Source organism: Neofelis nebulosa, chromosome X (assembly GCF_028018385.1).
Source record: "Neofelis nebulosa isolate mNeoNeb1 chromosome X, mNeoNeb1.pri, whole genome shotgun sequence".
Taxonomy (NCBI): domain Eukaryota; kingdom Metazoa; phylum Chordata; class Mammalia; order Carnivora; family Felidae; genus Neofelis; species Neofelis nebulosa.
In genome coordinates, this window is record NC_080800.1 from 5,784,487 (window position 1) to 5,811,269 (window position 26,783).

Genomic DNA, 26,783 nt, shown 5'->3' on the forward strand with positions numbered 1-26,783 from the left:
CACTTAAATTTAGTTTCACTGAACAAGACAGGTTTCTCAGACATGCAGCCTCTTCACCATGACATATACCTGGGCATATAGGTAGATATATTAGGTATACGGGTGTATCTATATTAGGATTGCTAACATTTGTTTTCTATCAAAGTAAGACTCATGTAAACACAAAGTGTTAAAAGTGTGCAACCCAGTAGCATTTGGTACATTCGCAATGTTGTGCAACCATATCCTGTAGGTACAGAGCATTTCCATTAACTCTAGAGGGAAGCCCTGTGCCCATGGAGCAGTCAGTGGCATGCCCCCACCCTGAGCTCCTGGCGACCACTCATCTGCCTTCTGCATGGGGACTTCCTGAGTCCAGACGTCTGATAAAAATGCAGGCATACAGGGGCACCTGGCTGGCTCGGTCAGTTGAGCATCTGGCCTTGGCTCCGTTCATGATCTCACAGTTCATGAGTTCGAGCCCCACATCAGGCTCTCTGCTGTCAGCACGGAGCCTGCTTCAGATCTTCTGTCCCCTTCTCTCTCGGCCCCTCCCCCACTCACGGTGTCTCTCTCTCTCTCTCTCTCAAAAATAAACATTTAAAAAATGCAGTCATACAGTATGTGGCCTTTGGGGTCTGGATTCCTACATGTTATTGCTAATTGTTTTTAAAGAATCTGTCCCCATTGTGATTTGAAAATTCCTCAGTGATGTTCAGAACATGTTTCTGTCTGTGGCTCACCTGCCAGTATGAGTCTTATCACTGTGGCTTCCAAAACGTGTCCCCAATCTGTTGGCTTCCCTGCACATCTGTGACCGTTGCATTTTAATCCGCAATCCCGTCTTTGCCAGGACAAAGGCCACGTCTTCGGCCTGATCTGCCCCCTTATTTTTCTTCACACCAGCTCTTCTGCCCATGGCCGCCAGAGTAATCTTTAAAAATATTCACGAGACTTTGAACTTCCTATCCTGGCCTCTCTCTCCCTGCATCCCACAGCATCTCATCTCCCCACCTCTGAGCATTTCCATTTATTATTATTTGCTGTTCATTTATTGTCGTGTCTTATCTATCACGCCTCTGCCTACTTTGAGGAAGAAAGCAAACGGGGAGCTTTCCTTTTGTAGGCAATGTCCCACCTCTAGAACAGGACCAGGTACACAGCAGAAACTGAGGGAATGTTTGTCGAATGAATGTATAAATCAAGTGGGTGATTTTATGGAGGAAGGAGAAGATTGAGGTTCCCCTGGAGAACACCACGTCATTCCTCACTCTTTATGTGGTGGCATTTGGCTCATTCAGAGCAGATAGATACGCTGATGTCCCAGTGGGAAGTGCAGGAAAGGCTCACAATTGTCCTTGGATGCTGGAAACCGGGAGCCCTGAATACAGTGCATGGTGTTGAAAACCACAGAAGCAGGGACGAGGACTAAGAGAAGTTCGTACCTCTAGCCTTGTATGCATGCATGGGGGAGGGGGACACTTTGAATTGTAGACTATTGACAAAAAATGCCACCAAAGCCATCAGCAATAACAGCCGTAAGTAAATACTATGAAAGAAATCTCAAGTGTCATCTCCAGGCCCCAGAATACTTTCATTAGGATGAAGTACATTTGCCACACCTCAAATTCCATTCATACTGACTTTTGGACTCTCGCTGGGAACATAGGGGGGAAAAAATGGAAAAACGAAAGTGTGGGGTTTTTTTTGTTTTTTTGTTTTTTTTTTAATAAATGAGTCTAGTCCACCAGGCAGGTGTAAGGATACTTTATTACTGAATCAGTATGTACAAACTCTAACATGAAAATAATGAGTCACAGAATATCAGACTATTTACAATACTTTTTTTTTTTTTTACAAAATGCTTTTTTTTTACAGGATTACTTCTCCCTAACATGACAGACACACACAAAAATCACTTTTTTTTATTACAGACATAAATAAATATTGACGTGAAATGACCAGTCTAAGAGGCGTGATCTCTGTTGGCCATTTGGATGAGAAGGTAGCTCTTCTGTTATCTGCACACTACAGTATAATGAAGTAAAGAAATAGTAACTTTACATACAGACCTCTGTTAATCACTCTGTCAATGGCAGAACTTGCTAAAATACTCAGTAGAGGTAAGAAACGGAGTCTGGCCATGCGCAATCATAGGTAAGAGTCACCATCGTTATGCATTTATTATTTTCAGGGAGTTACAACTACATGCAACAGTTAGCCTTCCTGTTCTGGTTACAACGTGAAGGTTTGTATAGAAAGATTCAGAGATAGTTGGAATCATGGGAATGAGCAAACTGAGTTACTAAATCCATGGCACAAGGTGTAAGAAAGGGCATTAAATAAATAAGTCATTATCACAAGTGACGCTGACTAGTAGGAAGGACAGAATTACTGTGTGTAGTTGCACGATACAGACACGAGTCAAAATTCAGCGTCGCCATCACGGGTTTCAGAGCACATAAGACCCAACACAGGGGCTTTGAAGTCAAATGTTGTAACTTCCTGGGGCTTACTCCTGTAATTGACTCAGTTCCTTATGCCAGGCAAAGAATCACTGGCTGTCCCCAGTTGGGGACATCTGGCGGGTAAGGAGCCAGGGATGCTGTGCTACACCCCAGAGCATAACCGGCCCCAGCGCCCCATCTGCTGAGCTGCAGAAAGCCTGCTTTGTAGAGTTAGTGATGGGCTCTTTCAGGTTCCCAGGAAACAGACGTATCTTTAAACTTGGATTTGTGTCATAATCATTTCAAAAAACTCCCTGCCATCAATGTTAGTGTCTCTACTATGTCATATTAAAACAACAAATGGCTTAAAAGGGCACACGCTCACTTGTAAATGTCGCCCCACGGGGCTGCGGTTAGAAAAAGAGGGCAGAACAGGTAACTTCACCGGCTGCTGCCGTGAAGCTACAAGCCGGGACTTGAGGACTTGCTGTTTTTGGTGGGCATTTTGAAGAGTGAATACTGTCACTGAATATATGTGTCCTCATAGAAGAGAGATGCATTTAATTTCAATTAAATGTATTCGACACTTAGCCATGTAGACTGTGTTTAGAGAAAAAAAAAAAGACAACCCATAGGTTATATCCCTTTATTAGGGCACTCAAATTTTTAAAATTAAAAAAATGGTATATTTTGGCCGATTTGCATATGATTGAAATTCATAGAAGAAACTCATGTTTCCTTAATTACCCAATCAATAGCATTTTTCTTCCAAAAATGTGAATAATATTTAAGTTACGAATGTTACTGCAGAATTAGATGCTCCTAGGAGCTGCTTTCGATTTCCTAAGGGAGCTGTAAGCTTCAGAACGTTCATCCAAACTAAACATAGATTTGCTCATCATCTCTTACCCAGATAAAAGAAACATAATTAAACTTTATAAAATTAAACTTATATAATAATTTAATATTTTGTATGTATGTATACACGCCTCCATTTTGAACTATACAACCGTACAAAAATTTGCTGGCGCAAATATTGGATTTGTTCGTGACAAAGTAACAGACAAACTTGTAGCCAATGTTAGACATCTTCATTTGTGGAAATTTGACAATTTGAAATTCAGCTGCTGCTAAGGGCACTGGCATGAGTCAGAGCTTCCTGGAAGATACTGTGGTGTTGGGTCAAGCTCGGGGCTGTTTGAAAGGAGGGGTGTCTTCCGTGCTGTGCGTTCCAAATGCGAAACTCTGGGAACCAGGTGACCTCACACCACGTTGTGCTAAGAGTGTCGCAGACCCTGTTGGGAGCTGCAGAAAACACTTAGGAAGCAACACGCGCTTCCTGCTGAGATTCCCCAGGAGCGTCACTTGTGCTAAGCTGCAAAATATTGCCTATGTCATCGACTTTTAAAAGTCGTTACCACACAGGAACCAGTTTTCAGTATCTGTCACCACATATCCATGTGTATGGACCGTGTTTCCTAAAGATGTGCATCGACAGGATAGGAAAAACAGTCTGTCTCCGTTTTGTAGTGCATTTGCTTCCTGACACTGTGGACAAGCCACAAGAAGTGAAGGAGTCCTGAGTTCTCTCCTCCAGGAGCGTTCAGGGCGTCCGCACACTCTCAGGAAACCACACCACAGTAAGTACCCAGTCCCACCATCAAAACCCAAGAAGACGGTACTCAAACCTTTCCCAGTTTATGTAGGTACATAGCGGGATGAGGAAGGCTTTCCTTTTAAATGTTTAACTTCTGACACATTGCTCTTTCCTCATAGAAGAGACACTGGTGGGGAAAATATATAATCCTTTTCTCTAGAAGCACTGTGTCTTTATCCACCTTCGGTAGCTGTGAAAACCATTTCTTCGGTGAGTCTCAAGGTCTGTGATGTGTGTGTGTCACACACACAAACAAGTACACAGACACAAAAACATATCTGTGCATTTCAAACCATAAACATGGATATTCCCTCAAGAGCAAACTTTATCCGACTAAACGCTTCTGGGTGTAAGGGTGCCCCAAGGTGCACTGCGACATCACGTATGGTTGATATGTCTTGACCCGAGTCCATGCTACGAAGGGTAGTTTGGAGGCAAACAGTACGATAGAATGGATTTGAAAGACTAAATAGCCATCCTCTGTCAATCATGGCCTCGTGTTTCCTACATTACCGAGAATAGGGAATATTCTAGCATACAAGTAGCTTACTTTGATTAAGAAAAGGCAAAACTTAGTAAGGACTGGAAGATACCCAGTAGTTGGGATTCTTTCATTTTAAGCAAGAGGTTTTGTAAATTTTTAGGTTCGTGAAGTGGTAAAACAAAGCCTATCAGCAGCTCTTTTCTGCATTAAGAAAACAAGGACAAGGGAAGTAAGAAAACATGTCAGGAAAATGTCTCATTTTGCAGGATGAAATGTTAAAAAGTATCCCCAGGAAAGAACTTTCATTTCTCCAAGGCAGACTCTGGATAGCAGCGTGATTGGCTGAATCTTTCCTGTTTTGGATGTCTTTTGAAAACTGCAGTTCACAGACGCAATGCTCATTCGCCTTTGGGTGAACGTAGCTTAGGGACATGCGGAGATTTAAATTAATTGCTGTATTTGAGGTTAACCTTTGTCAGTTAAAAGTTACACGTGGTATAAATCATCTTAGGAAAGATCGGAAAAAATAGGGCCTAAAAACTGCATCATCTCAGTTGACTCTGCAAATCAAAGCCATCGTTGAATCTAAAAACGTGTTGTTGGTTTAGCGTTATGCTTTGTGTGCATGTGTGGACTGTGTTGAGAATGTGCTCCTCCAAATGCAGGGAGAACGTGCTCCTCCAAATGCAGGGAGATCTCACTTCTGCAGTCATTCGATGGGGATTCGTATGTGGATATTTTAGCCTCCAGTGTCACGGGCCTCACCTTCCTTTCCTCCGTCCCCACAGGAAGCTGGGTCCGTCCCCACTGGCTGTGTGTCGCTAGTTTCCAGAGGTGCCCGAGATCAGCAGAGGTTCCTCGGACGCAGAGTTACGGGGGGAGGGAGTTGTGTGGGACGCTTGCCTGTAGAGCCACACGTGCTGGCCCGGCAGCTCAGCACGCCGGCACATTCCTTCACTTCTTAGAGGTCGTTTGGAGCCGTCTAGTATCTTTCTGGGGAAGCCTTGTAATGATGAGGATGCCGATGTTTGAGGTGGGGTCCTGAAGGGTGACAGGACAGACGTATCAGTCATTGCTGCTTTGCAGGAAGCCGGGTACCGGCTGACAGTGAAAGCATCGGAGCCAGAAAGTCTTCCCTCCCACGTCCTCGTCTTCCCTGCTCCGAATCTGCCTCCCCTCCTGCTCTTGCCCACCCCTCGGTTTCTCCCCCAAATCCATAAACTCACAAGAGGACTAGGACAACCCCCTTTCCTGCATTGTACAGTTATCCAAGCACACCAAAACCCTTTCTTTTCTTTTCTTTTCTTTTCTTTTAAGGTTTGTTTTTTGACAGAGAAGGGGAGGAGCAGAGAGAATCCCAAGCAGGCTCTACACTGTCAGCACGGAGCCCAACGTGCGGCTCGAACTCACAAACCATGAGATCCAGACCTGACTGAAACCCAGAGCCGGACAGTCAGCCTATTGAGCCACCCAGGTGCGCCCCTCCCCCCTAAAAAGTCCTTCTATTTCCTCGGAAGTTAAAAACGTAACCAGTCCTCACGTGAAACCCATTTTCAAAGGAGGAGTATCAGGACAGCATTCACCCGACCTTTACAAAGAGAAGGGGCTGCCGAGCTCTCCCAGGCTCATTGGCGTCTGCCTCAATTCTAGCTGCGAACAGCAATCGGGGCAAATGTAGCTAATACAATTGTAAATGTAAAACCAGGATTCCTGCTCTATTTTCTTAGCAACAGACAAATCTGGAGGCACCGCTTTATAAATTTAAGCTGGAAAGAGATGAAGTCCATAATCTAAAAATCGGCAAGAGTCTCAGTGTTTTTGAAACAGTGGGTGACGATTCTTTTTAAAAACCTGGACTTCAGGGGCGCCTGGGTGGCGCAGTCGGTTAAGCGTCCGACTTCAGCCAGGTCACGATCTCGCGGTCCGTGAGTTCGAGCCCCGCGTCAGGCTCTGGGCTGATGGCTCGGAGCCTGGAGCCTGTTTCCGGTTCTGTGTCTCCCTCTCTCTCTGCCCCTCCCCCGTTCATGCTATGTCTCTCTCTGTCCCAAAAATAAAAAAAAAAAAAAAAAAAAAAAAAAAAAAAAAAAAAACATTGAAAAAAAAAAATTAAAAAAAAAAAAAAAAAACCTGGACTTCACAGTAAATCCAGTAGATTGATTTGGGTCATAGTATGAAGAAAATTTATGTAATATATTACACTCAAATGTGTGTTGTGAGAAAATAATCCTTAGCAACGTGTTTCCTAGATCATCACATGTGAAAATCGCAGTTTCTAAAACAATTTCAGATTGCTGTGAGGTTATAGATTTTCCTCCCTCATGTGTATTTACAGTGTAAAAGGTAAGTACAGAGCCTGGTGCGTGTAGAAAACAGAAGGGAGGAAAGGGATGCCAGGCAGGGAGGGAGCACTTAGTCACCAAGCACACGATGATGCTAATGTGGCTAGAATCAAGTCCCGTGCTCGACACACATGGGGCGGAAGGACTTGAGATGAAGAGAACCCCCCGCTTCACAGGGATCTGTGATAACTCGGTCATTTATCGGAGTGTTTCCCCACATCTGCTGACTTTGTGTCCCACACTCACTGTGCACCGAGGGCAGCGTGAGGTCGGGCGTCCGGAAAGTTTTGATGGTGGCCGGCCCTTCCCCTCCCGCGGTCAGCACCTGCACTTCCAGTCGGTACAGCGTAGATGGCCTCAGATTGGGCACTGTTAGGACGTAATGATCCTGAGGGAGCCACACAAAAGGAAATGCTCATCAGTGACTCTTTGAAAACAGCAGGCACGGTACAGACGCATTCTCCCGCAGACTGGTCCCAGTCAGAGAACAGGTGTGAGTGGTCAAACGGGTGTTAGTGCAGAGACTGGGTGTGAGCACGGAGAACAGGTGTGAGCGGCCAGAGAATAGGTGTGATTGTGGAGAAAAAGGGAGTGGTCGAGAACAGGTGTGAGCATGGAGAATAGGTATGAGCCCTTGAACATGTGAGCACAGAGAACAGGTGGGAGCACAGAGGATATGTGAGTGTGGAATAGTTGTGAGTGGCCAGAGAATAGACCTGAGTGTGGAGTAGGGGTGAGCATGGAGAATAGGTTGGAGTGGTCAGAGAACAGGTGGGAGCGTGGAGAACAGATGGGAGTGTGGAGAAGAGGTGGCAGTGATCAGAAAACAGGTGGCAGTGGTCAGAACAGGTGGGAGCGTGGAGGACAGGTGGCAGTGGTCGGAGAACAGGTGGGAATGTGGAGAACAGGTGGCAGTGGTCAGAGAACAGGTGGGAGTGGTCAGAGAACAGTGGGAGCGTGGAGAACAGGTGGGAGTGTGGAGGACAGGTGGCAGTGGTCAGAGAACAGGTGGCAGTGGTCAGAGAGCAGGTGGGAGTGTGGAGAACAGGTGGGAGTGTGGAGGACAGGTGGGAGTGGTCAGAGAACAGGTGGGAGTGGTCAGAGAACAGGTGGGAGTGTGGAGGACAGGTGGCAGTGGTCAGAACAGGTGGGAGTGTGGAGGACAGGTGGGAATGTGGAGGACAGGTGGGAGTGGTCAGAGAACAGGTGGGAGCGTGGAGAACAGGTGGGAGTGTGGAGAACAGGTGGCAGCATGGAGGACAGGTGGGAGTGTGGAGAACAGGTGGCAGTGGTCGGAGAACAGGTGGGAGTGTGGAGGACAGGTGGGAGCGTGGAGGACAGGTGGCAGTGGTCAGAGAGTAGGTGGGAGTGTGGAGAACAGGTGGGAATGGTCAGAGAACAGGTGGGAGCGTGGAGGACAGGTGGCAGTGGTCAGAGCAGGTGAGAGCATGGAGGACAGGTGGCAGTGGTTGGAGAACATGTGGGAGTGTGGTGAACAGGTGACAGAGAACAGGTGGCAGTGGTCAGAGCAGGTGGGAGCATGGAGGACAGGAGGCAGTGGTTGAAGAGCCAGTGGGAAGCGCAGCAGCCTCACAGGGGAGACTGGCGGCTCCCACTTGGCCAGAGCCCTGTGCCGAGTCGCCTCTCAGCACCCCGCTCGACCCTGGCAGCCCAGCGCACTTGGCAGGGTTCATGTGTGCCAAAGTGCCAGTTCTCAGGGCTCACCCTTGAGATTTCAGTGTTTGTTCCTTAACATAAGACTTTCCCATGGTTGAAAGTTTTCATCTGCACATCTTGTGATGTGAATTCTTGATCATCCAAAGTTCAGTCAACGAGCCAAGAGTTTTCCACAAAACACAGTATCTGTCAATGCCCAGGACTGAACATGTTTATTTTCATGCCAACACATTCTTTTCAGAATTCAATAAAACCTAACACATTCATAGAATAACTACTTTCTAATTCCAAGGAATTTTTCCTTCCGGACTTGTTTTTTTCTTTCCTTTCTTTCTCAGTGGACCAGGAGTTGGATGTCCTAAGGGCATTTTTAGAGAGGGTAAAAGCCCACACATGGGGTTCATTTTGTTTTTTTCTTCAAGCCAAGGAATTAAGTGGCCTGGAAGACAGGCCAATTCATTACGGGCTCTCGCCAGATTTGAAGGGGGAAACGGGAGAGAAACAACAAGCTTCTTTGAGCTGTTTTCCCCCAATTTAACACTTCAAACAGGGCAGGTCCACTTGGACCCGAGGGACAACAGTTAAACCACTTGCCCACAGGACAGGCTCGGGGCTGCTGAAGGAAATCACAGGTTATGTCCCGCTGACCGTTTTCCCTGCTCACAACAGCACCTATCATAGGTCATGAATACTTGCACAACAATGGCTCCAGAAGAAGAAAATGTGGGAAGACGCCTCAGCAGTGTGGCACGAGTACCCCCCTCCCCGCCCCCCGCCTCCCGCCTCCAGTGGCTGCTGATGACCAGCCACGGACATGACGACATGCACACAGGAAGCAAGTCGACACCTACGGAAGGCAGTATCTGCGACTGTGAGATGATGCTGTTGGGCAAGCTGTTCTGTCTGCTCTCCGTCGTGACCTCGGCCCAGGTCACCTGAAAGCCAGTCATGGGCTGATAGAGATTGGCCTTGGCCATCTTCCAAGAAAAGTGGCCCGTGATGTTAACATCTTGGACGACAAACGAGGCAGAAAGGTTCTCGGGCTTGGCGAGCACCTTGGCAGGCACGTGACCTGGAGGGAGAGGACATAAGAGGCAGAGTCAGGCTGCGGGACACGGACTGGACATGGGAGCTGTTTGCACAGATCACGGGCACTTCAGGCAGCCGCTCCCCAGGGGAGGCACACGCGGTCTGAGCTCGGTCCTCATGCAGGGCTTCAGGCCATCACCTCCATGACCTACGGGGACAGCCAGCCAGAGGTGGTCTCAGTGCGGCCACTCTGCTGGGTGGTTTGGGGACTCTTTTTAGGACCCAGCTCTGGGGACGGGAGGAGAGAGGTCTCCACCACGTGGCAAGATCTGGCCGCTTCCTCAAGAGGAGAAGTGAGCGCCATGACCGGGGTGGGTAGTGACGCTGTGAGAAGTGATCCCGTGTCAGAGCTGCGTTTCGCCAAAAGGTTTTCCAAGTGTGGCTGGCATCACAGATGCACGTTCAGCTCAAGACGTACCTGCTTCGCCGGGACAGCTCATGTGCCGGTGGCTTTTCCCCCTCAGGGCAGAGCACAGCGGAGTCGTGAAGAAAACGGTTTCTGCTTTCAAGCGGCCCTTGGGCCGAATCGGCTGCACAGTCACCTTATATTTGCAGGAAAACGACAGATCCTGAAGAATGATATAATTTTCCTAGAGCAAGAGAGAGAGGGAATATGCTAGCCATACGTCTCATTAGGGATCAAGACGGGGCAGATGAGTCCTGTTCCAACAAGGATAGTTTCCTGTGCATGCATGCAGTGTGGCTTTTATAAAAACTACGAAGGAGACACTGTGCACGTTCTGGTTCCTCACGACTGTGGGCCGTCCCATGGCGTGGGACACGGCCCCTGGAAGTGAACAGGACCGCGGCGTGGCAGGACCAAAGCAGCTTCATGGGACCTTCCAGGCCGCGTGTGACGGTTGCCAGGCACACAGGTGGGAGTGCCAGACTGTGAACCCACGTCTCATTTGTTCCTGACGTCTAGTGTGTACCAGAGCCTGAGGCACATGTGTACGAGATGCAGGGGCTCAGCCCGCGGCCTCAGTCACGGGTCAGGATGGAGGCCGGAGTGGTGGGCGGAGTGGGGGACAGGCGCACAGAGGAAGCAGCTGGCCCTCTGCCCAGGGGTGACAGGTGGGCGGGCAGAGCCAGGGCACCGGGCATGCCATGGGGAGAGCGGGACCAATGGCAGCCTCTGCCTGAAACACTGCTCTTTGGGAGCAAATCTACACTCCGGACGGGAATCTGCTGGAAGCCCACGTCAGCCACTAAGTACAGACTTCGCAGCTACATAAAGAATGCGTGCGAGTGGCGGGGAAGGCAGGCCTCCGTAGCTACAGATAAAGTAGCCCGTGCTCCATCAGAGCTTGAAAATAAATGGGTCTAAACGTCCTTTACAAATGGCAGTGGATGAGGTGTGAGCCTTTAGCAGACTGCTTTCTCGGGATTTTCATTCTTATTTCTACCAGATACAGGATACGTGTTCAGCAAATGCTTATTATGACCTTCAGACTTTCTAGAGAGGGTAAGCCTAGGATTGGGTGGTCCCCTGAAAATAAGCCAGATTTCATACAATTCCAACGCATGCATAACTAAAAAAACTACTAGAAGCCTCGCCTCTGCCCATAAAAAATTTAATAAGCCCCGCTTCCGGTCATTTCTTTCTCTGCTTTTCAAGTGGTTTTCCCTTTTTAAAAATGTTTCTTTTTTCTTTTTAAGTGAACGCCACAAACTTTGGGAACCACTTAAGAAAACATGAAAGGAACGATGTTGGCGAGCATGAGTTGGGACAAGTCAAATCCAGTAAAAAGCTGTATTTCTGCAGACCCACTGACATGTTTTATCTTACTACCTTAAAGTTATGTGATCAAGATAGGATTCTAAAAATACCCCACTTGCTGCTTTAGAAAATAGTCCAAAGAAAAATGTTCTGCTGAAATAGCATATATCAACATGTGAGACATGTGGGGCCATGCCTTTGGAAATCTTAGACTGTCCTGCTAGATCACAGACAAGTTGCTGGCATCGATATTCTGGACACCTCACCGCCCTCTGCACCGTTTTGTTGTTGGTCCCTTGATGGCCCTCTGTAACTCGTGCATCAGCCCCAAATATTTGGAATAACACACTGGCTGGTACCGAAGGGTTCCTGCCTGCAAGGACGTAGCGTTCTATTCAAGTGAAAAGTCAGAAACGGTCCTGGCACACCGTGTGCGACTCAGGGAACGTCTTTCCTTCCCCGGACGAGGAGGAATTAGCCAGTGACGCGGCAGAGCAAGATGGGGCATGACAGGGTCGGACGGAAGTTCACAGGCACCGTCCCACCCGCAGATCGTGCTGCCAACCCAGGACTCAGAACAATTCAAAGCTTCTGTCCAACTAAGTTGAGACACACGGGGGGTCTCAGAAGCGTTTCCCCCCTGACCTGGGAGTTCCCCACGAACCGCGTCTGCAGCCTCCGCGTTTCAGGCCCTGCCGTGTGCCCCCACGGGACGGAGCCCTCAGCGGATACTGCAGGACTGAACACAAGGACCGTTGTGTTTTCACTTGTACCTCGCGATCACCCAACAGCTAATCCGTGAGAACGAGCTGTGTGCGTCGTACCCTGGGCACAGCTCGCAGTCTGCTGTTTCCGCACATTGAGGGAAGTGAAATCGCGCTGAGAATCGGGCGGTGTGACCGTCTCTTACCTGGGTGATGCCAGAAGAGGTCTCTGCTGCGGCACTGCGGTTGTGGGCACAGACCTCCGGGAGCCACTGCACGTGGTATCGGTCGACGCTGAGATCTGTAAGGTCAGAGGGCATAGAGAGGACGGTCTGGAGCCACGTGCCGCACAGCCCGCGGCTCTCAGATCGCGACAACGGGCAGGAAGGAAATGAAGCTGTGGAAGTGAGCCACAAACGCAGACACAGAGCCGAGGAGGCGAGCGGGCCTGCAGAACTCACTGTCGGGAGGAAAGCCTGGGGGGAAACCTGGCGAAATGCGAGAACCAACCGGAAAGCACAGGAAAGTCACAGCCACGGGGCTGTCAGGAGGTCTTGAGAGAAACGTAGCCGCGGGGTCGGCGCTGAGCGGAACCCCCACAAGACAGGGCGGCACTCAGCCGTGGGCGTCTTTGCTCCTGGGAGAGGGAATGAGCATCCCGAGTGTGAATCCCACAGGTGGCTGACATAGCCGATAGACCCAGGCAAAATCAAAGCATTTTCCTCACGCTGGGAGCACTGAGCAGTCAGACGAGCTCCCCTGTGTGCCTCACACGTCCCCCAGCACAGACCCAGGTGGGCACCTTTCCCTTCCAGCGTGCACAGGTGCATATCCTCACACGCCCGTGTGTCTGATCTCTGCGGAACCCCGACTTGCTGTCCAAGACAGAACGTGGGTTCCCTGGCACAGTGTGTCCACTGTCCACACGTGGCCTCACTTGGGGCAAATCTCTCAGATAAAGGACAGACTGATGACGAGTCCCCCGCCAAGCATGGGAAGAGGAGGTCTGGCCGGCATCAGGTTTATTCACCAACCCGCGTGCCCGAAGGTGTGGAAAGGCACTGCTCTGCCACTGATTAACGCCGCGTCCCCGCTGTTTACGCCAAGTATTTAATGGAGGTTTCCAGAGGGTTAAAGCTTTGACGGGATTGGGTGGTTCTAGTGGGAATTCACTTGGAGCACTTTGGATCGAGAAAAGAGGAGCTTTTCAATCAGAGAGGACGGGCGGATATCAAGCGGGCACCATCAGTTCCGGGAACCACTTACCAGAGGTTTTAAGATTTACACAACAGGCATCGGGGCTTTTTTTTTTTTTTTTTCCAGGGGAAGAATCGTACATGATACACAAGAATGAAGTCAATGAATGAATTCATATGCTTTCTTTCAAGTGGTGCCGTTCCAGGTATACAAACCGCTGCTCTCGGGACTTAAAAGCTCACAGAGCTACATAAACAACAAACAAAGCATGTAAATGTACGTTAGGCTAGAAGGTAATTTGGCTACAGTTTAATACAGAAGATAAGCAGGCAGGTGTGTTGCCAAAGGTTATGATTGTGGATCCATTCACTGGCTTATCTGCAAAGACAGAACTTTGCAGTGAACGTGGGGAGGAGGCCTGGAGGTTGCTGTGGGCAGAGCACGAGGCCGTGAGCAGGCCGTCTGCCTGCCACTGCCCAGCTACGGTGTCTGCAATGACGAAAATACCACGCATGTGGTGGCCCCTAGTCACTCATGCCTGTAAAGCAACTGAAGTTCGTGGGTCCAAGCCCCGCGTCGGGCTCTGTGCTCATATCTCGGAGCCTGGAGCCGACTTCGGATTCTGTGACTCCTCTCTCTGCCCCTCCGCCTCTCACTCTCTCTCTCTCTCTCAAAAATAAACATTAAAAAACAACATTTAAAAATATTTAAAGACCTTATCTCCTTTCATGCTATAACATTGTTTATGATTGTAGAAGCTTGAAATAGACTTTTACTTACTTTTTCTGGGTGAGCTTACAATATTACAACATTTACAATATGCACTTTCCCTCTTTAATAACTTCAAAATGGCTTGTTACTGACCTCCTTGGCATAGCAACCTGATACTTGGGATCATTTCCTCATTAACAACACTGGCAAGAAGAAACTGCTCTAGGGGCCTTGCCAACTAAATTTTGTAGCAATAAGGATAACGAAAAATACCTTTCCCAGCAAAACAAGTGACAAGAAAGGTCAAAGAGAAAATTTAAGGGACGTAGATAAGAACTGAAAATTGTATCTTGGGGTGCCTGGGTGGCTCAGTCGGTTAAGCGTCTGACTTCAGCTCACGTCATGATCTCACGGCTTGTGGGTTCGAGCCCCGCATCGGGCTCTGTGCTGACAGCTCGGAGCCTGGAGCCTGCTTCGGGTTCTGTGTCTCCCTCTCTCTCTGCCCCTTCCCTGCTCATGTTCTGTCTCTCTCTCAAAAAATAAAACATTAGGGGCGCCTGTGTGGCTCAGTCGGTTAAGCATCCGACTTCAGCTCAGGTCACGATCTCACGGTCTGTGAGTTCGAGCCCCGCGTCGGGCTCTGGGCTGATGGCTCAGAGCCTGGAGCCTGCTTCCAATTCTGTGTCTCCTTCTCTCTCTGCCCCTTCCCCATTCATGGTCTGTCTCTCTCTGTCTCAAAAGTAAATTAAAAAACATTTAAAAAAATTTAAAAAAAAATAAAGCATTAAAAAACATTTTTTTTAAATATTATTTTGTACAGAGACAGCAGGTGGTAAAGAGAATGAGATGATAGTATGTGGCCAATAAGTAAAAACTGTATGTTGACACTTGAAAAAATAAAAAATGATTTTTTTTGAGTCAATAATTTTAAATTACAGGAGCATCAGCAAACGAAATCTGTACTCACGTCTCACACTCATGACAATGACTTAACTGATTTTGGCTCTGCTGTGAAAAAGTCACTCTAAACGCAGGCAGACAGAATAAAACGGGTCACCCGCCATTTCTGCCTCAGCGTCTCTCAGGCTTGTCTTTAGTGCAATGAGATCACCAAACGGAAAACGCAATTTGATAAAACGCCGATTTGGGCCCTCAGGTTCCGCACATTGCCTTGTAGTTCACTGCCATCACCCACAGCAGCCCGCTGGCCCCATCAACAGAGTCCCTCCACGTCCCCAGCATGGAGCACACGGGCACTAAAGCAGCACCCACGTGAAGTGAAGTCATCCGCAGCCGGGGACAGTCTGCGGGACGCTTCTCCTGTCAAAGCACCTCGAGTAGGACAAACGAGAAGGAGAGCCAGTGTCCTGGTATGAATTTCTGGTTCCCTGATTATTCTAGCCTGCTAATTTAGCATCCCTGACCCTCATGTTTCCAAAACACTACATAAATACCACACGGCCACTTGTCTTTACTTTGGGTCTTCTGTGCTCACGACCATGCTTTTTTCCTTCAAAACTGTCGTGACCTTGGGGCACCTAGGTGGCTCAGTCGGTTGAGCGCCCAACTTTGACTCAGGTCATGATCTCGTGGCTCATGGGTTCAAGCCCCCCATCAGGCTCTGTGCTGACAACTCAGAGCCTGGAGCCTGCTTCGGATTCTGTGTCTCCTTCTCTCTCTGCCCCTCCCTCGCTTGTGCTCTGTCTCCCTCATTCTCAAAAAAATGAATAAATGTTACAAAAAAAAAAAAGTCGTGAGATGGGAAGAGACTCTTGTCTGCTCTGGGGCTGACACTCCCTGCTGAGGGGACTGATTCTGGTTTGTGCTAATACTGTGATATGGCATACAGTGATAGCTGAGTACTCTTGGGACTCTAAGAATCGTATGCATTGTTTACAACATGGTTCTATTTTCATAAGAGGAGGTGCTAAGGATGACACATTGGGGGCACCTGAGTGGCTCAGTAAGTTAGGCATCCAACTTTGGCTCAGGTCTGAACTTGCAGTTTCTGAGTTCGAGGTCCTTGTCTGGCTCTGTGCTGTCAGCTCGGAGCCCACTTCAGATCCTCTGTCACCCTCTCTCTGCCCTTCCCCCATTCACAGGCATTCTCTTTCAAAAAATAAAAAAAACAAATGACATTGGACACCCGCTTTCAACTCCACCCCCTCCCCCCCATCAGCTCTAGATGAGCTCAGCCTTGCCTGAGTTCATGGTCCCCTTTCTGAATAATTTTGTTCAGTCCCACGGCTTTCAATATCATTTTCTTGGACTTCCAGGGAAGAGGGCACAGGAGGAGGATCCCAAGCTCACATAATGACACAGATACAGCAAGATAACACCCACCTCAGTGTAAACAACCCAGAAAATGACCTGAAGCCTAGCAGAACAGACTCATGACAGCTAGATGTAGAGAAGAGACACTGTCAAGAGGGTAGGAAGAGCAGAGACATGGTTGGCAATTAACCAGAGCCCCAGGACTGTCCCGGGAGAGAAATTCCATGGGCGTGGACCCTCACACCAGGCACCCAAAGCACAGGGGGACTCACACACGGAAGACAAGGCCCATAACGTCTGGCTTTGCAAACTAGAGGGGCAGAATTTCTTGAATTATTACCATCAGTAGAGCTTAAACATTAAACTCAGCAGGGATGACTCTGGAGAGCTGGAGGGTGAGGAGACAGAGTCCCCGCCTTTAAAGAGACAGCATAACAAATAGTCCTTCTGAGATACAGCACAAAAGCAACAGGATGAGAAACACCTGGGGTTCACAGGAGGGAGATCTGTTTAGTAACCTTAGAATATGTGCTGCAGGGAAGGGATCTTTGGGAAGTTTCTCCAAGAACAACAGTGGCAGGCACCATTTCTCTCCCTGACCTCCCTGCCTGGAAACAGGGATGCCTGCTGCAGGACAAATACTCTCTACCTGCTTGCTAACAATGCTCCTCTGCAGACACGCCCCCTGAAGCCAGATCTGGGCTGCACGTGGCCCTCACGAACCTTGCTAACTCCGCACACCCCTGCCCCCGTGTTCTCCTGCGGGACCCACCCCCTCCAATACACTTTTGGCCAGAGCCCATCTAAAGTAGTGTACCTAGCCTGGCACTGTGCAAACAGTCCTGTCAGAGGCCAACATCACCCCAAAGCAACTCCTGCCCCAGGGCGAGGGGAAGGTAACCAACATGCCAGGACAACTGCAGCTGTAGCCCCAGCAGTGGGCTGGAGGCAGACCTCGGGTCTCACTGCAAGCCCCACCCACCAACATGAGCTTCTCAGAGGATAACACAGGAAGAATGCCCTGCAAATGCCTGGTCTGACCCTACCCAAGCCCAAGGTGACCCCAGTCTGGCCCCTAACAACACAGGAACCAAACCCTGCCCACAACAGGCAGATAGAGCCATGGAAGACAACTGGCCTGAAGGGAAACACAACTCAGCTACAAGAGCGCAGTGCACACAACACACAGAGCAGACTCCCCTGAGGTGCCAGACCCTGGTGAACAGGGGACACTGCTTATGGGGCACTACAGAATTCTTCTTCATAAGGACACTGCTTTCAAGAGCAGGAGACGTCACTGACTTCCCTAACACAGAGAAACACACACGGAGAGTGAGACAAAACGAGGAGGCAGAGGAATATGTTCCAAATGAAACAACAGGACAAAATCACAGAAAGAGAGCTAAACAAAATGCCTGATAGAGAATTTAAAGTAATGGTCATAAAGATACACACTGGACTTGAGAACAGACTAGAGGATCTCAGTGAGAACATCAACAGAGAGATAGAAAACATAACGAAGAACCAATGAGATGAAAACATCAATAACAGAAACTAAGAATCAACAAGAGAGAATAAACAGGAGACTAGAGGAAGCAGAAGAAGAGAGGCAGTGCATACTGGAGGACACGGTAATGGAAAGCAATCAAGCAGAACAGGAGAGAGAAAACTATTAACAACAAATGATAATACACTGAGGGAGCTCAGTGACTACATGAAACGTAATAACATTCACATTATAGGGGGATATAAGAAGGAGAAGAGAGAGAAAAAGGGGCAGAAAATGAGTATGAGGAAATAATAGCTGAAAACCAAATCTGGGGGAGAAAACAGAAATCTGGATCCAGGAGACACAGAGAGCCCCTAAAATATCAACCCAAGGAGGTCCACAGAAGATAAATAGTAATTAAAATAGTAGAAAGTAGTGATTAAGAGAGAATTTTACGAGCAGCAAGAGAAAACAGTTGCATACGAGGGAAACCCCCTAAGGTTATCCACTGATTTTCAGAAGAAACTCTGCAGGGCAAAAGGGAGTGGCTGAAAGAAAAAAGGCTCGCAGTCAAGAATATCCAGCCAGGTTATCATTCAGAATAAAAGGAGAGAGAAAGAGTTTCCCAGACATACAAAAGCTAAAGGAATTTATCACCACTAAACCAGCCTTACAAGAAATGTTAAAGGGGCCACTTTGAGTGGAAAAGAAAGACCATAAGCAAGAATAAGAAAAGCAGTAAACACAAGCAGTAAGTTTTTCTACGAATGGATTCACAAAATAAAAGGACGTAAAGTATGACACCATATACCTAACATGTGGAGGGGAGAAGAATAAAGAATGGTTTCAAGCTTAAGTGACCATTGGAGCACCTGGGTGGCTCACTCGGTTGAGCATCTGACTCTTGATTTCGGCTCAGGTCATGATCCCAGGGTCATGGGATCGAGTCCCAATATGGCCTCTGCAATGAGCATGGAACCTGCTTAAGATTATCTCTCTGTCCCTCTGTCCCTCCTCCACTTGCTCACATGCACTCTCTCAAAAATAAATAGATAAATTAGACAAGATAGACAGACAGTCAGTCTTGTCTTCAGCTTCATCTTGCCAAGTATGAAAATACTGCAAGCTCGTATTTAGGATATGACTTCAGGACCAAGTGTCTAACTAGAATATGAAAAACAGTGTCATTAAATCAAATGTTTCCTAAGGGGATACATATGAAAATTCTATCCTAAATGCCTTGCTGTTCTGGTTCTTGAGCTTAGGTTCTTCCTTCCACAAATGAATTAAAAAGTCCTTGAGAGGGGCGCCTGGGTGGCGCAGTCGGTTAAGCGTCCGACTTCAGCCAGGTCACGATCTCGCGGTCCGTGAGTTCGAGCCCCGCGTCGGGCTCTGAGCTGATGGCTCGGAGCCTGGAGCCTGTTTCCGATTCTGTGTCTCCCTCTCTCTCTGCCCCAACCCCCGTTCATGCTGTGTCTCTCTCTGTCCCAAAAATAAATAAAAAACGTTGAAAAAAAAAAATTAAAAAAAAAAAAAAAAGTCCTTGAGAAGTATTTTTAAATACTGAAATTTATTTTCAGCATACTTCAACTACGCTTCAAAAAAGTAGATGTCTCTAATTTGTTCCTGAAATATACTAACTCGAAATAAAAAGTAAAATGTATCCAACAGTGTCTGGCAAAAATTAAAGGCTGCACAATTTTTAATTCAGTGTTAATCTCTAAATTCCAAACATCTAATGATCAAGAATGCTGGCCTGACTGAACTCAGAGCTGTGAGAAAGAGACCATCTCGGAGCACCGTGGAATAGCTGCGGTGAGGGGAACTCTCCACACTGATGGCAGGGGACATACACGTGGAGAGGCATCAGAAAATGCCCATTTCTTAGATGGGAGTTTGTTCTCTAAGCATCTCTAACACCAGAAATAGCACCTGGTAGGTAGCACATGCTCAATAAATGTTAGTTGGATGATATCCTTTCATGAAATAATGCCTCGTTCTCTTCATATTTGTAAAAATGCTTTGGTGAGACAGACTTCCTGATTTTGTACAATTCTGTAAAAGAATGTTGAACACCTCCTAGGCAGAAGGCATTTCTACTCAAAGTAGAAGTATGTTTTCTCTCTCTGAGCTAATTTTTCATATTTTTGGAGTGCAAACACTAAGCCTAAACCAAAAAGCCTAAAATAATCAATTGTAGATTCTATTCGGAACTGATGTCTGTAGAATAACAAAAGGACAACTATTCCTTTTATAAATAATGATTGTTCCAGAAACTCACTGTTGAGGATATTTCTTTCCTTCCAGAGCATTCACTATTATAAGCCAACTACCATATGCACTAAGGTGGGCTAATATTTGATGTTTGAGTCACTTCCCTACAAAATTATATGCTGTGTCATCATAAATAATACAAAACAACTGAAGCTGTCTCTGTGAGAATATTCAGTGTGAGTGAACAGATTTGTGCTTCCGAGTTCCTAACTCCCAAGTCTAAAACCAACGTTCTGGCCACCCTCACTTTTAGGAAACGTAACGGATAGGTAGAAACCAATTTCTACTTACAATTTTGTCTCAATTAGTGAACAAGATTCTCTTCTCCTCTGATTTGTCAGCAACATTTAGTTTCTTTTAGGTTTTCAACTCAGTGTATCCAACAGTGGAAATTAGTTACGATTAAAGAATATTCAGGTACTTGTGCCTAAGGCTTTCAAACCATTTGAGATGGGTCTATTGAGTTGTATTCAGTGCACACAATTATAATTTTACAGAGTGAAAACGTCCAGAAAGCCAGCAAAGTGTCCTTTTCATAACAGAAAGAGAGCTCATTTTCACATTCTGAACAGAATTCGTAAAATAGTAGCACTGTGTTTTGATTTAAAAGGCGTTTCCTTTCCTACATTTGTGATAATTATGAATGTACACATGCTTCATAAGCGTCTGGGGAACTTTGGTTTGGGATTCTGTAGGTCACAGGGTGCCTAACAGGCTTCTAGAAGGAGAACAAATGTGGAATAAGTTCGGCACACATGCTCTCCACTTCAGAGAGGGCTGGACTCTCCAAAGCTTTCCACAGTCTCCTTCTACAGAGGGTTGTGGTACAGTGAGGCTCCCCTATGTTTTATATGTTAATTTGGCTTTCAAATTTAAAATCAAAAGGGAAATAGGATGGATATAATTTAAGAAAAAGCGCATTCTGGAGGAAGACAAAACTCTAGTTAGAGCATGACTTATTCTTAGTTCCTAAGTGGCCATGTGATCTGGTGAAATCAACCTACATCTGCCAGCAAAGTAACTCTACTGCACGGTGGTTTCAGTTTAATCCTCACTTGAAGACAGATGTGATTCCTTGGTCGTTGTGGGTTCCAGTCATTATTGTATGGGAATATTGACCATACACGTCTGCAATGATCACTTGTATTCCACCCTGTACTGAACGTCAAGGCAAGGGAAAGGAGTAAAACGTCAAAGGTCTGGAAAGGAAACTATAAAATTCTCATTACTTACATGCTACATGATTGCCTTTACAGAAGAATGGAAAAGAATCATCAGAGGAAATGTTGTAATGAGCAAAGTAATATAACAATATGGCTGGATTCACCATCAAGATATAAATAGAAGATGGATTTTTTAAGTTTATTGATTTTGAGAGAGTGAGAGTGTGAGCTGGGGAGGGTCAGAGACAGGGAGAGAGAGAAACTCAAGCAGGCTCCGTGCTATCAGCACAGAGCCCAGCGTGGGGTTCAAACTCACGAACCATGACATCATGACCTGAACCGAAACCAAGAGTTGGACACTTAACTGACTGAGCCACCCAGCTGCCTTGAAGATGCATGTTTATATATGGCAGCAAAAGTTAGAGAATAAAGTGGAGGGAAATGTATGCATGAATATATCATAGGATCCAAATAAACACAAACACCTCAGAATAATCATATTAAAAAGTATTACAGTTTCCACATTATATATTACAAATGACTGTTGAGAGGAAATTTTAAAACCTGAATAAAGTGATATGTCAAGTGTGAAGATCTTTAAGGAGTGAATTCTCCAGTCATTACCATATATTTATTACTTTTTGAGAGACAGAGCGTGATCAGGAGCGGAGCAGGAGCAGGGCAGGGTCAGAGGGAGACACAGAATCCGAAGAGGTTCCAGGCTCTGAGCTGTCCGCACAGAGCCTGACGCAGGGGTCGAACTCAAGAACCGTGAGATCATGACCTGAGCCAAATTCGGACGCTTAACCAACTGAGCCATCCAGGCGCCCCTCCAGTCATTACCATATAGATTGACTGTAATTTCAGTAAAGATCTCGGAAGATTTTTGTGGAGGTCAAGAAACTACTGCAAATTTTTATACAAGAATGCAAAGGGCCAAGAATAATCAAGACAATTTGAAAAAAAGTAAAAAAACTGAAAGGCTATTAAAAATATGTATAAACCTACAGTAGTTAAGACAATGTGGTAATGCCAGAAAGTTGGAAAAATGTGCCAAATGACTGTACAGAAAGTTAAAGAAATTAACTTTCCCATAATACTTGATTTAGGGCCAAGGTAGCAGCCCAGAGCTTTGGGGAAACAGTCATTTTTTTTTTTTTAATGTGTCATTTATTTTTGAGAGAGTGTGCAAGCAGAGGAGGGACAGAGATCAAGGGGGACAGAGGATCTGAAGCGGGTTGTGCACTGACAGCAGCGAGCCTTACACGGTGCTCAAACCCATGAGCCATGAGATCATGACCTGAGCCAAAGTTGGACGCTTAACCGACTGAGACCCCCAGGTGCCCCAGATGTCAACAGTTGTGAAGAAACCGCTGGAACAAGAAGAACTCCGACACCAGTCTCCTGTATAGCACATGAGTGAATACCGGAGCAACACTGCCCTTCCAGAAGAAATGGAAGAATTGTAAAAACTGAGCTCTTGAAACAACCTATTTTTTGTATGTTTTCAAAACGCCAGGAGTTCCAAAAGGACCATTTCAATAACACAAGATAAATATGCTACAAATAAAGAAGACAAGATGAATTTATCCCAAAGACAGCCACTCCAGCAAAGACTCAGAACGAAGAGAATGTATTCTGAGGGCAAACCTTTACTGAAGAATGAATCATAGCATGGAACTTCTGAAGGCACCTGACTGGTGTGTTTCAGTGGAGCTTTGGGATAGTGTGGCGTGTCTGTGCACAGCAGCGATTCAACAATGTCACCGGAAATGCGCGACAAGGTAGAATGCTCATATGTTACATGAAAATGTGTGTGCTTTTTACACATAAATAGTATATATGGGGGGACATACACATAAAACAAATCAGGGAAGAACAGAAACACAGATAACTTCCGAAGGGACATCCACCTAAATGCTGTTCCTATGAAATACTACTGAGATAAGTGACTTTTTTTCTCCATTCCCATCTCCAAATCCAATTATTTGGGTTGCCTTTTTTTTTTTTTTAAACAAAAAGCTCATTTAGAACAAAAATTTACAGCACAAAATAATGAGTATTTCGGAGACAAGATCGGCCTTCTGAGAACGCAGTGAAGACAGGCTAACGTCCCTGAAATGTTAACGTGCAAGCAGCTGCCTGATACTGATTTCCAAATATGATACACATTCCTGGGAAAGACGGGGCTGCCCATCCAGACTTCACAACAGCAAGGCATTAAAAACAAAAAAAAAGGACTAAAGTGTTTTGTTCAGCTGCCATGTTCCTTAATATCAACACCGTGTCTCGACTTGACTTTCTCACCAGCACCCTGAGATCACTGGGCTACTTGATGCAAATAACAAATCATCAAAGAGCGTTGACGCACCTTCAGTCTTTTTCCAGTAGACCTTCACCTGCAGCTGGTTGTCTTGATAGAAGGGAGCTCCGATTTCCAGGAGGCGAGCAGGCCGTCGTCTTTGGAAAGATGGCTGTATGTGCACCACACTCTTCCTGGGTTTCCCAACTTGCTCTTCTGAAAAAAGTACAACACTGTGATTCCCTTGTTAAACGTAATCGGTGATCAGTATACGTTCACCCCGGCGAGAAAGGTGCTCTGGTGCAAAGAGGTATAGACAGCATTTCTCATTATAGATTTTTTTTTTTTGTAGTTATAAAGAAAGTAAGTAAAATGACATTGAAATACCATGTATCATGAAAACAATACAGATAGCTTTTCACAGAAGTACCAGCATCATCTATCCAACACCTGGGGCGAGGCCGTAAATGGAAACCTTATTCAATCAACTTGTATGGGAAATATTGAGTCAGCAAATGCAATGCAATGCAGTGATACGTTAGATGGGACAATAGAATTTAAGGGTTCTTTTTTCTTCCGTCCTTTCCTCCCTCCTTTCCCTCCCTTCCACGTGCTTGGGAAGACAGGAGCAAGAGGGAACAAAGCAGGGGCAGGGAGGACACTCCTGACCTGGGTGAGGCAAGTAGAGGAAAACTGAGGACCCCAGCACCCCAAAGCAGAACAACCACATGGACCGTCCACTGCTGCTCACACTGCCGTGCCCCGATACCTCCATTCCCTCTGACACCGCTGTGCCCACTGTCACTGTGGTGCCCACTTATACTACCATGCCCACTGTCACCAGTGTGCCCACTATATCCTCTGCTCCAGGATTCAAAGGAAATAGGTGCATTACTCAGGTTCTAACTTAGAGTGTCTTATCTTAAATAGTTCAAATAAATGGATCCCTGAGAAACATTAGGTTTCAGGCTTCTGCACCCAAAGCCAATGTGTGTGTTGGGGGTTTCATCACATCACCAGCAGTCCTCAGACACCAGGTGGGGGTCCTACCATTCAGCTAATTCTGACGCCATCCACCTACAGATGGCCTCGGATCCCCCTCTGACACCATCCACCTGCAGATGGCCTCAGATCCCCCCCGCCCCCGGGGACACCATCCATTTTGGGAGGGTCCCCCTCCAACACCATCCACCTGCAGATAGCCTTGGATCCCCCAGGGTACGGGCTCCATCCTACGAGACGGCCCCCACTGCAGACAGCACTCACACGTCCTGGTTGGCACCTGTGATATTCTGACTATCTGCTATAGGTCGGAGGTTCCAACCACCCCCAACTTGGATTCAACTAATTTTCTAGAGTGGCTCACAGAACTCAGAAACATTTTACTCACTAGAGTACCTATCGGTTTATTATAAAGGCCCTAACTCAAGAGCAGCCAGAGGAAGAGCTACACAGGGCCAGCTATGTGAGAAGGGGCACACAGCCTCCGTGCCCTCCCTAGGGGTGCCACTGTCCCCACCCTGCCACATGTTCACCAACCCAGAAGTTCTCCGAACCCTGTTCTTGTGCATGTTTATGGAGTCCCAGTGCCAGGAATGGGGTCGAAGACCGAATACATGTTTCTTATTTTAAATCACAGTATCGCAGGCCACTTTGAGAGGCCCTGTGTCATCCTCCAGAGAGAGCCAGTGTGCCCAGCAGCACAGAGAGCTCGGAGCCCAGAGAAGACTGAGCCAGGACAGTGAACACACAGGGCTCTTGGCCAAAACTCATTCCGTTCCTGGTCACCATGGAGGTAAAGAATCCTGTTGCCCACACACAATGTATCTGTTGACTAGCTAAGGATTGAAGACTTTCACAAGCCATGTAGGTTTCTAATCCCTGTACTATTAGGGAGTGACTTTGAGAATTTGCCAAGGACCACCAAAATAGAGGTTTAGACGCTATGTTTAATCTCTATGTGAATTCTATCTTCCTGCATTCTTATTATATCCTATGCAAACTTTTATTTCTCATTACGTATATGTAAGGACATAGTTTTCTGTATCTCAAGAGTGAACTGGCATTGGTCTCTTGAACTGCCATTGGTCCCTTGAAATGTTTCAAGTAGAGAAATGCATCACCATGTAGTGCTGCTGAGGCCACATGTAATGGACAGACAGGCATGTGCGTCAGTCCTAGGAGCCTGGACCTGACTCGAAAGGGGCGTCCTGCACTTACACTACTAAATAAGAATGGAATAAAATAATTCCTGCATACTGTAGAAAGATACGAGATCTGATTTATGCTCTTATTTAATAGTCCCAAAGTTAAGAGAAGTGAATGACCAGGCTGTTTTTTCAAATGTCACAATTCTGATTAATTTCACAGATCAGGAGATCCAGGATATTTTCTCTCTGCTCCATTTTTAATTTGAAGAGCTGGAAGAATACCCCAGCAGCATGAGGCAACTCTAAAACATCAGTAATCTGTCAACCCTGGAAAGATTCTTCCAGCCTCCAAAAGAGCAAGCAACATTTCCTTTCAAGACGCTGTTACATTTTTCTTCCTTCAAGGGGCCCTTTTACAAAATGGCAGGAACATTCAGCCTTTGTTGGCGTAGAACTTTTTGTCATTAAAGCACCTAGCAGCCTGCAGACCTGGAAAATATAATTCAAAAAGTAATTTACATGCTGGCATTTACTACTCTCTTTCCTATAAAATATAATTTCCCTTGCTTATTCTGTAAAGTTGTAATTATTCTTTACTTCTCATTGGTCTGTGATGAAATATACGGTGTTCTTGTAAAAGTCATGTACTAGCATTTATGAGATTATATATCACCATCAGTGTATGAAATCCTGACAAATATTCAGCTATATCCTGCATAATCCTTGGTAAAGCCCATCTCTTCCAAGGGATACCCTGAGACAAAACAATATGTGCTATGACAGGTACTCTGAACTATTCTCTCGTTTACTTTTCCTTTATCACCTTTCTGAATCCACATGACTAAGTTAATCCTTAGAATAAAGTGGCCTTTGATAGGTTAACTCTTGTATCTCTTTATTGATCAGTTAAAACATTATCTAATTTTAAAGATGATTAGAAAGTGACATTAGTGGGGCACCTGGGTGGCTCGATTGGTTAAGCATCTGACTGTTGATTTCAGTCCAGGTCATGATCTCATCATGGTTCATGAGATCAAGCCCCTCATCAGGCTCTGTGCTGACAGCATGGAGCCTGCTTGGGATTCTCTCCCTCTTTCTCCCTCTCTCTGTCCCTTCCCAGCTTGTGC

General features: G+C 46.5%; 1 protein-coding gene and 1 long non-coding RNA gene across 9 annotated transcripts in view; one reads left to right on the forward strand and one right to left on the reverse strand.

Moving 5' to 3' along the window:
- Positions 1-26,783, forward strand: part of LOC131503113 (uncharacterized) — a 545,963-nt gene that overhangs the window by 507,998 nt on the left and 11,182 nt on the right. For 4 of the 7 annotated variants that reach the window (XR_009257326.1, XR_009257329.1, XR_009257331.1 and 1 more), the window contains one exon: positions 1,914-1,984. This is a non-coding gene — a long non-coding RNA (uncharacterized LOC131503113). Of the gene's footprint in view, positions 1-1,913; positions 1,985-3,956; positions 4,067-5,884; positions 6,042-9,252; positions 9,352-11,331; positions 15,068-26,783 lie in introns of those variants that run through there. The other 3 variants (XR_009257325.1, XR_009257327.1, XR_009257328.1) reach the window with 3 other exon arrangements.
- Positions 1,731-26,783, reverse strand: part of ANOS1 (anosmin 1) — a 186,871-nt gene continuing 161,818 nt past the window's right edge. Inside the window, exons 9-14 of one of the 2 annotated variants that reach the window (XM_058714525.1) lie at positions 23,576-23,719; positions 12,303-12,397; positions 10,091-10,262; positions 9,435-9,655; positions 7,153-7,294; positions 1,731-5,608 (exon numbers count right to left, since the gene is read on the reverse strand). In XM_058714525.1, coding sequence (XP_058570508.1) covers positions 5,550-5,608; positions 7,153-7,294; positions 9,435-9,655; positions 10,091-10,262; positions 12,303-12,397; positions 23,576-23,719 — 833 coding nt within the window. In that variant the 3' untranslated portion in view covers positions 1,731-5,549. Of the gene's footprint in view, positions 5,609-7,152; positions 7,295-9,434; positions 9,656-10,090; positions 10,263-12,302; positions 12,398-23,575; positions 23,723-26,783 lie in introns of both variants that reach the window. The other variant, XM_058714524.1, reaches the window with a different exon arrangement.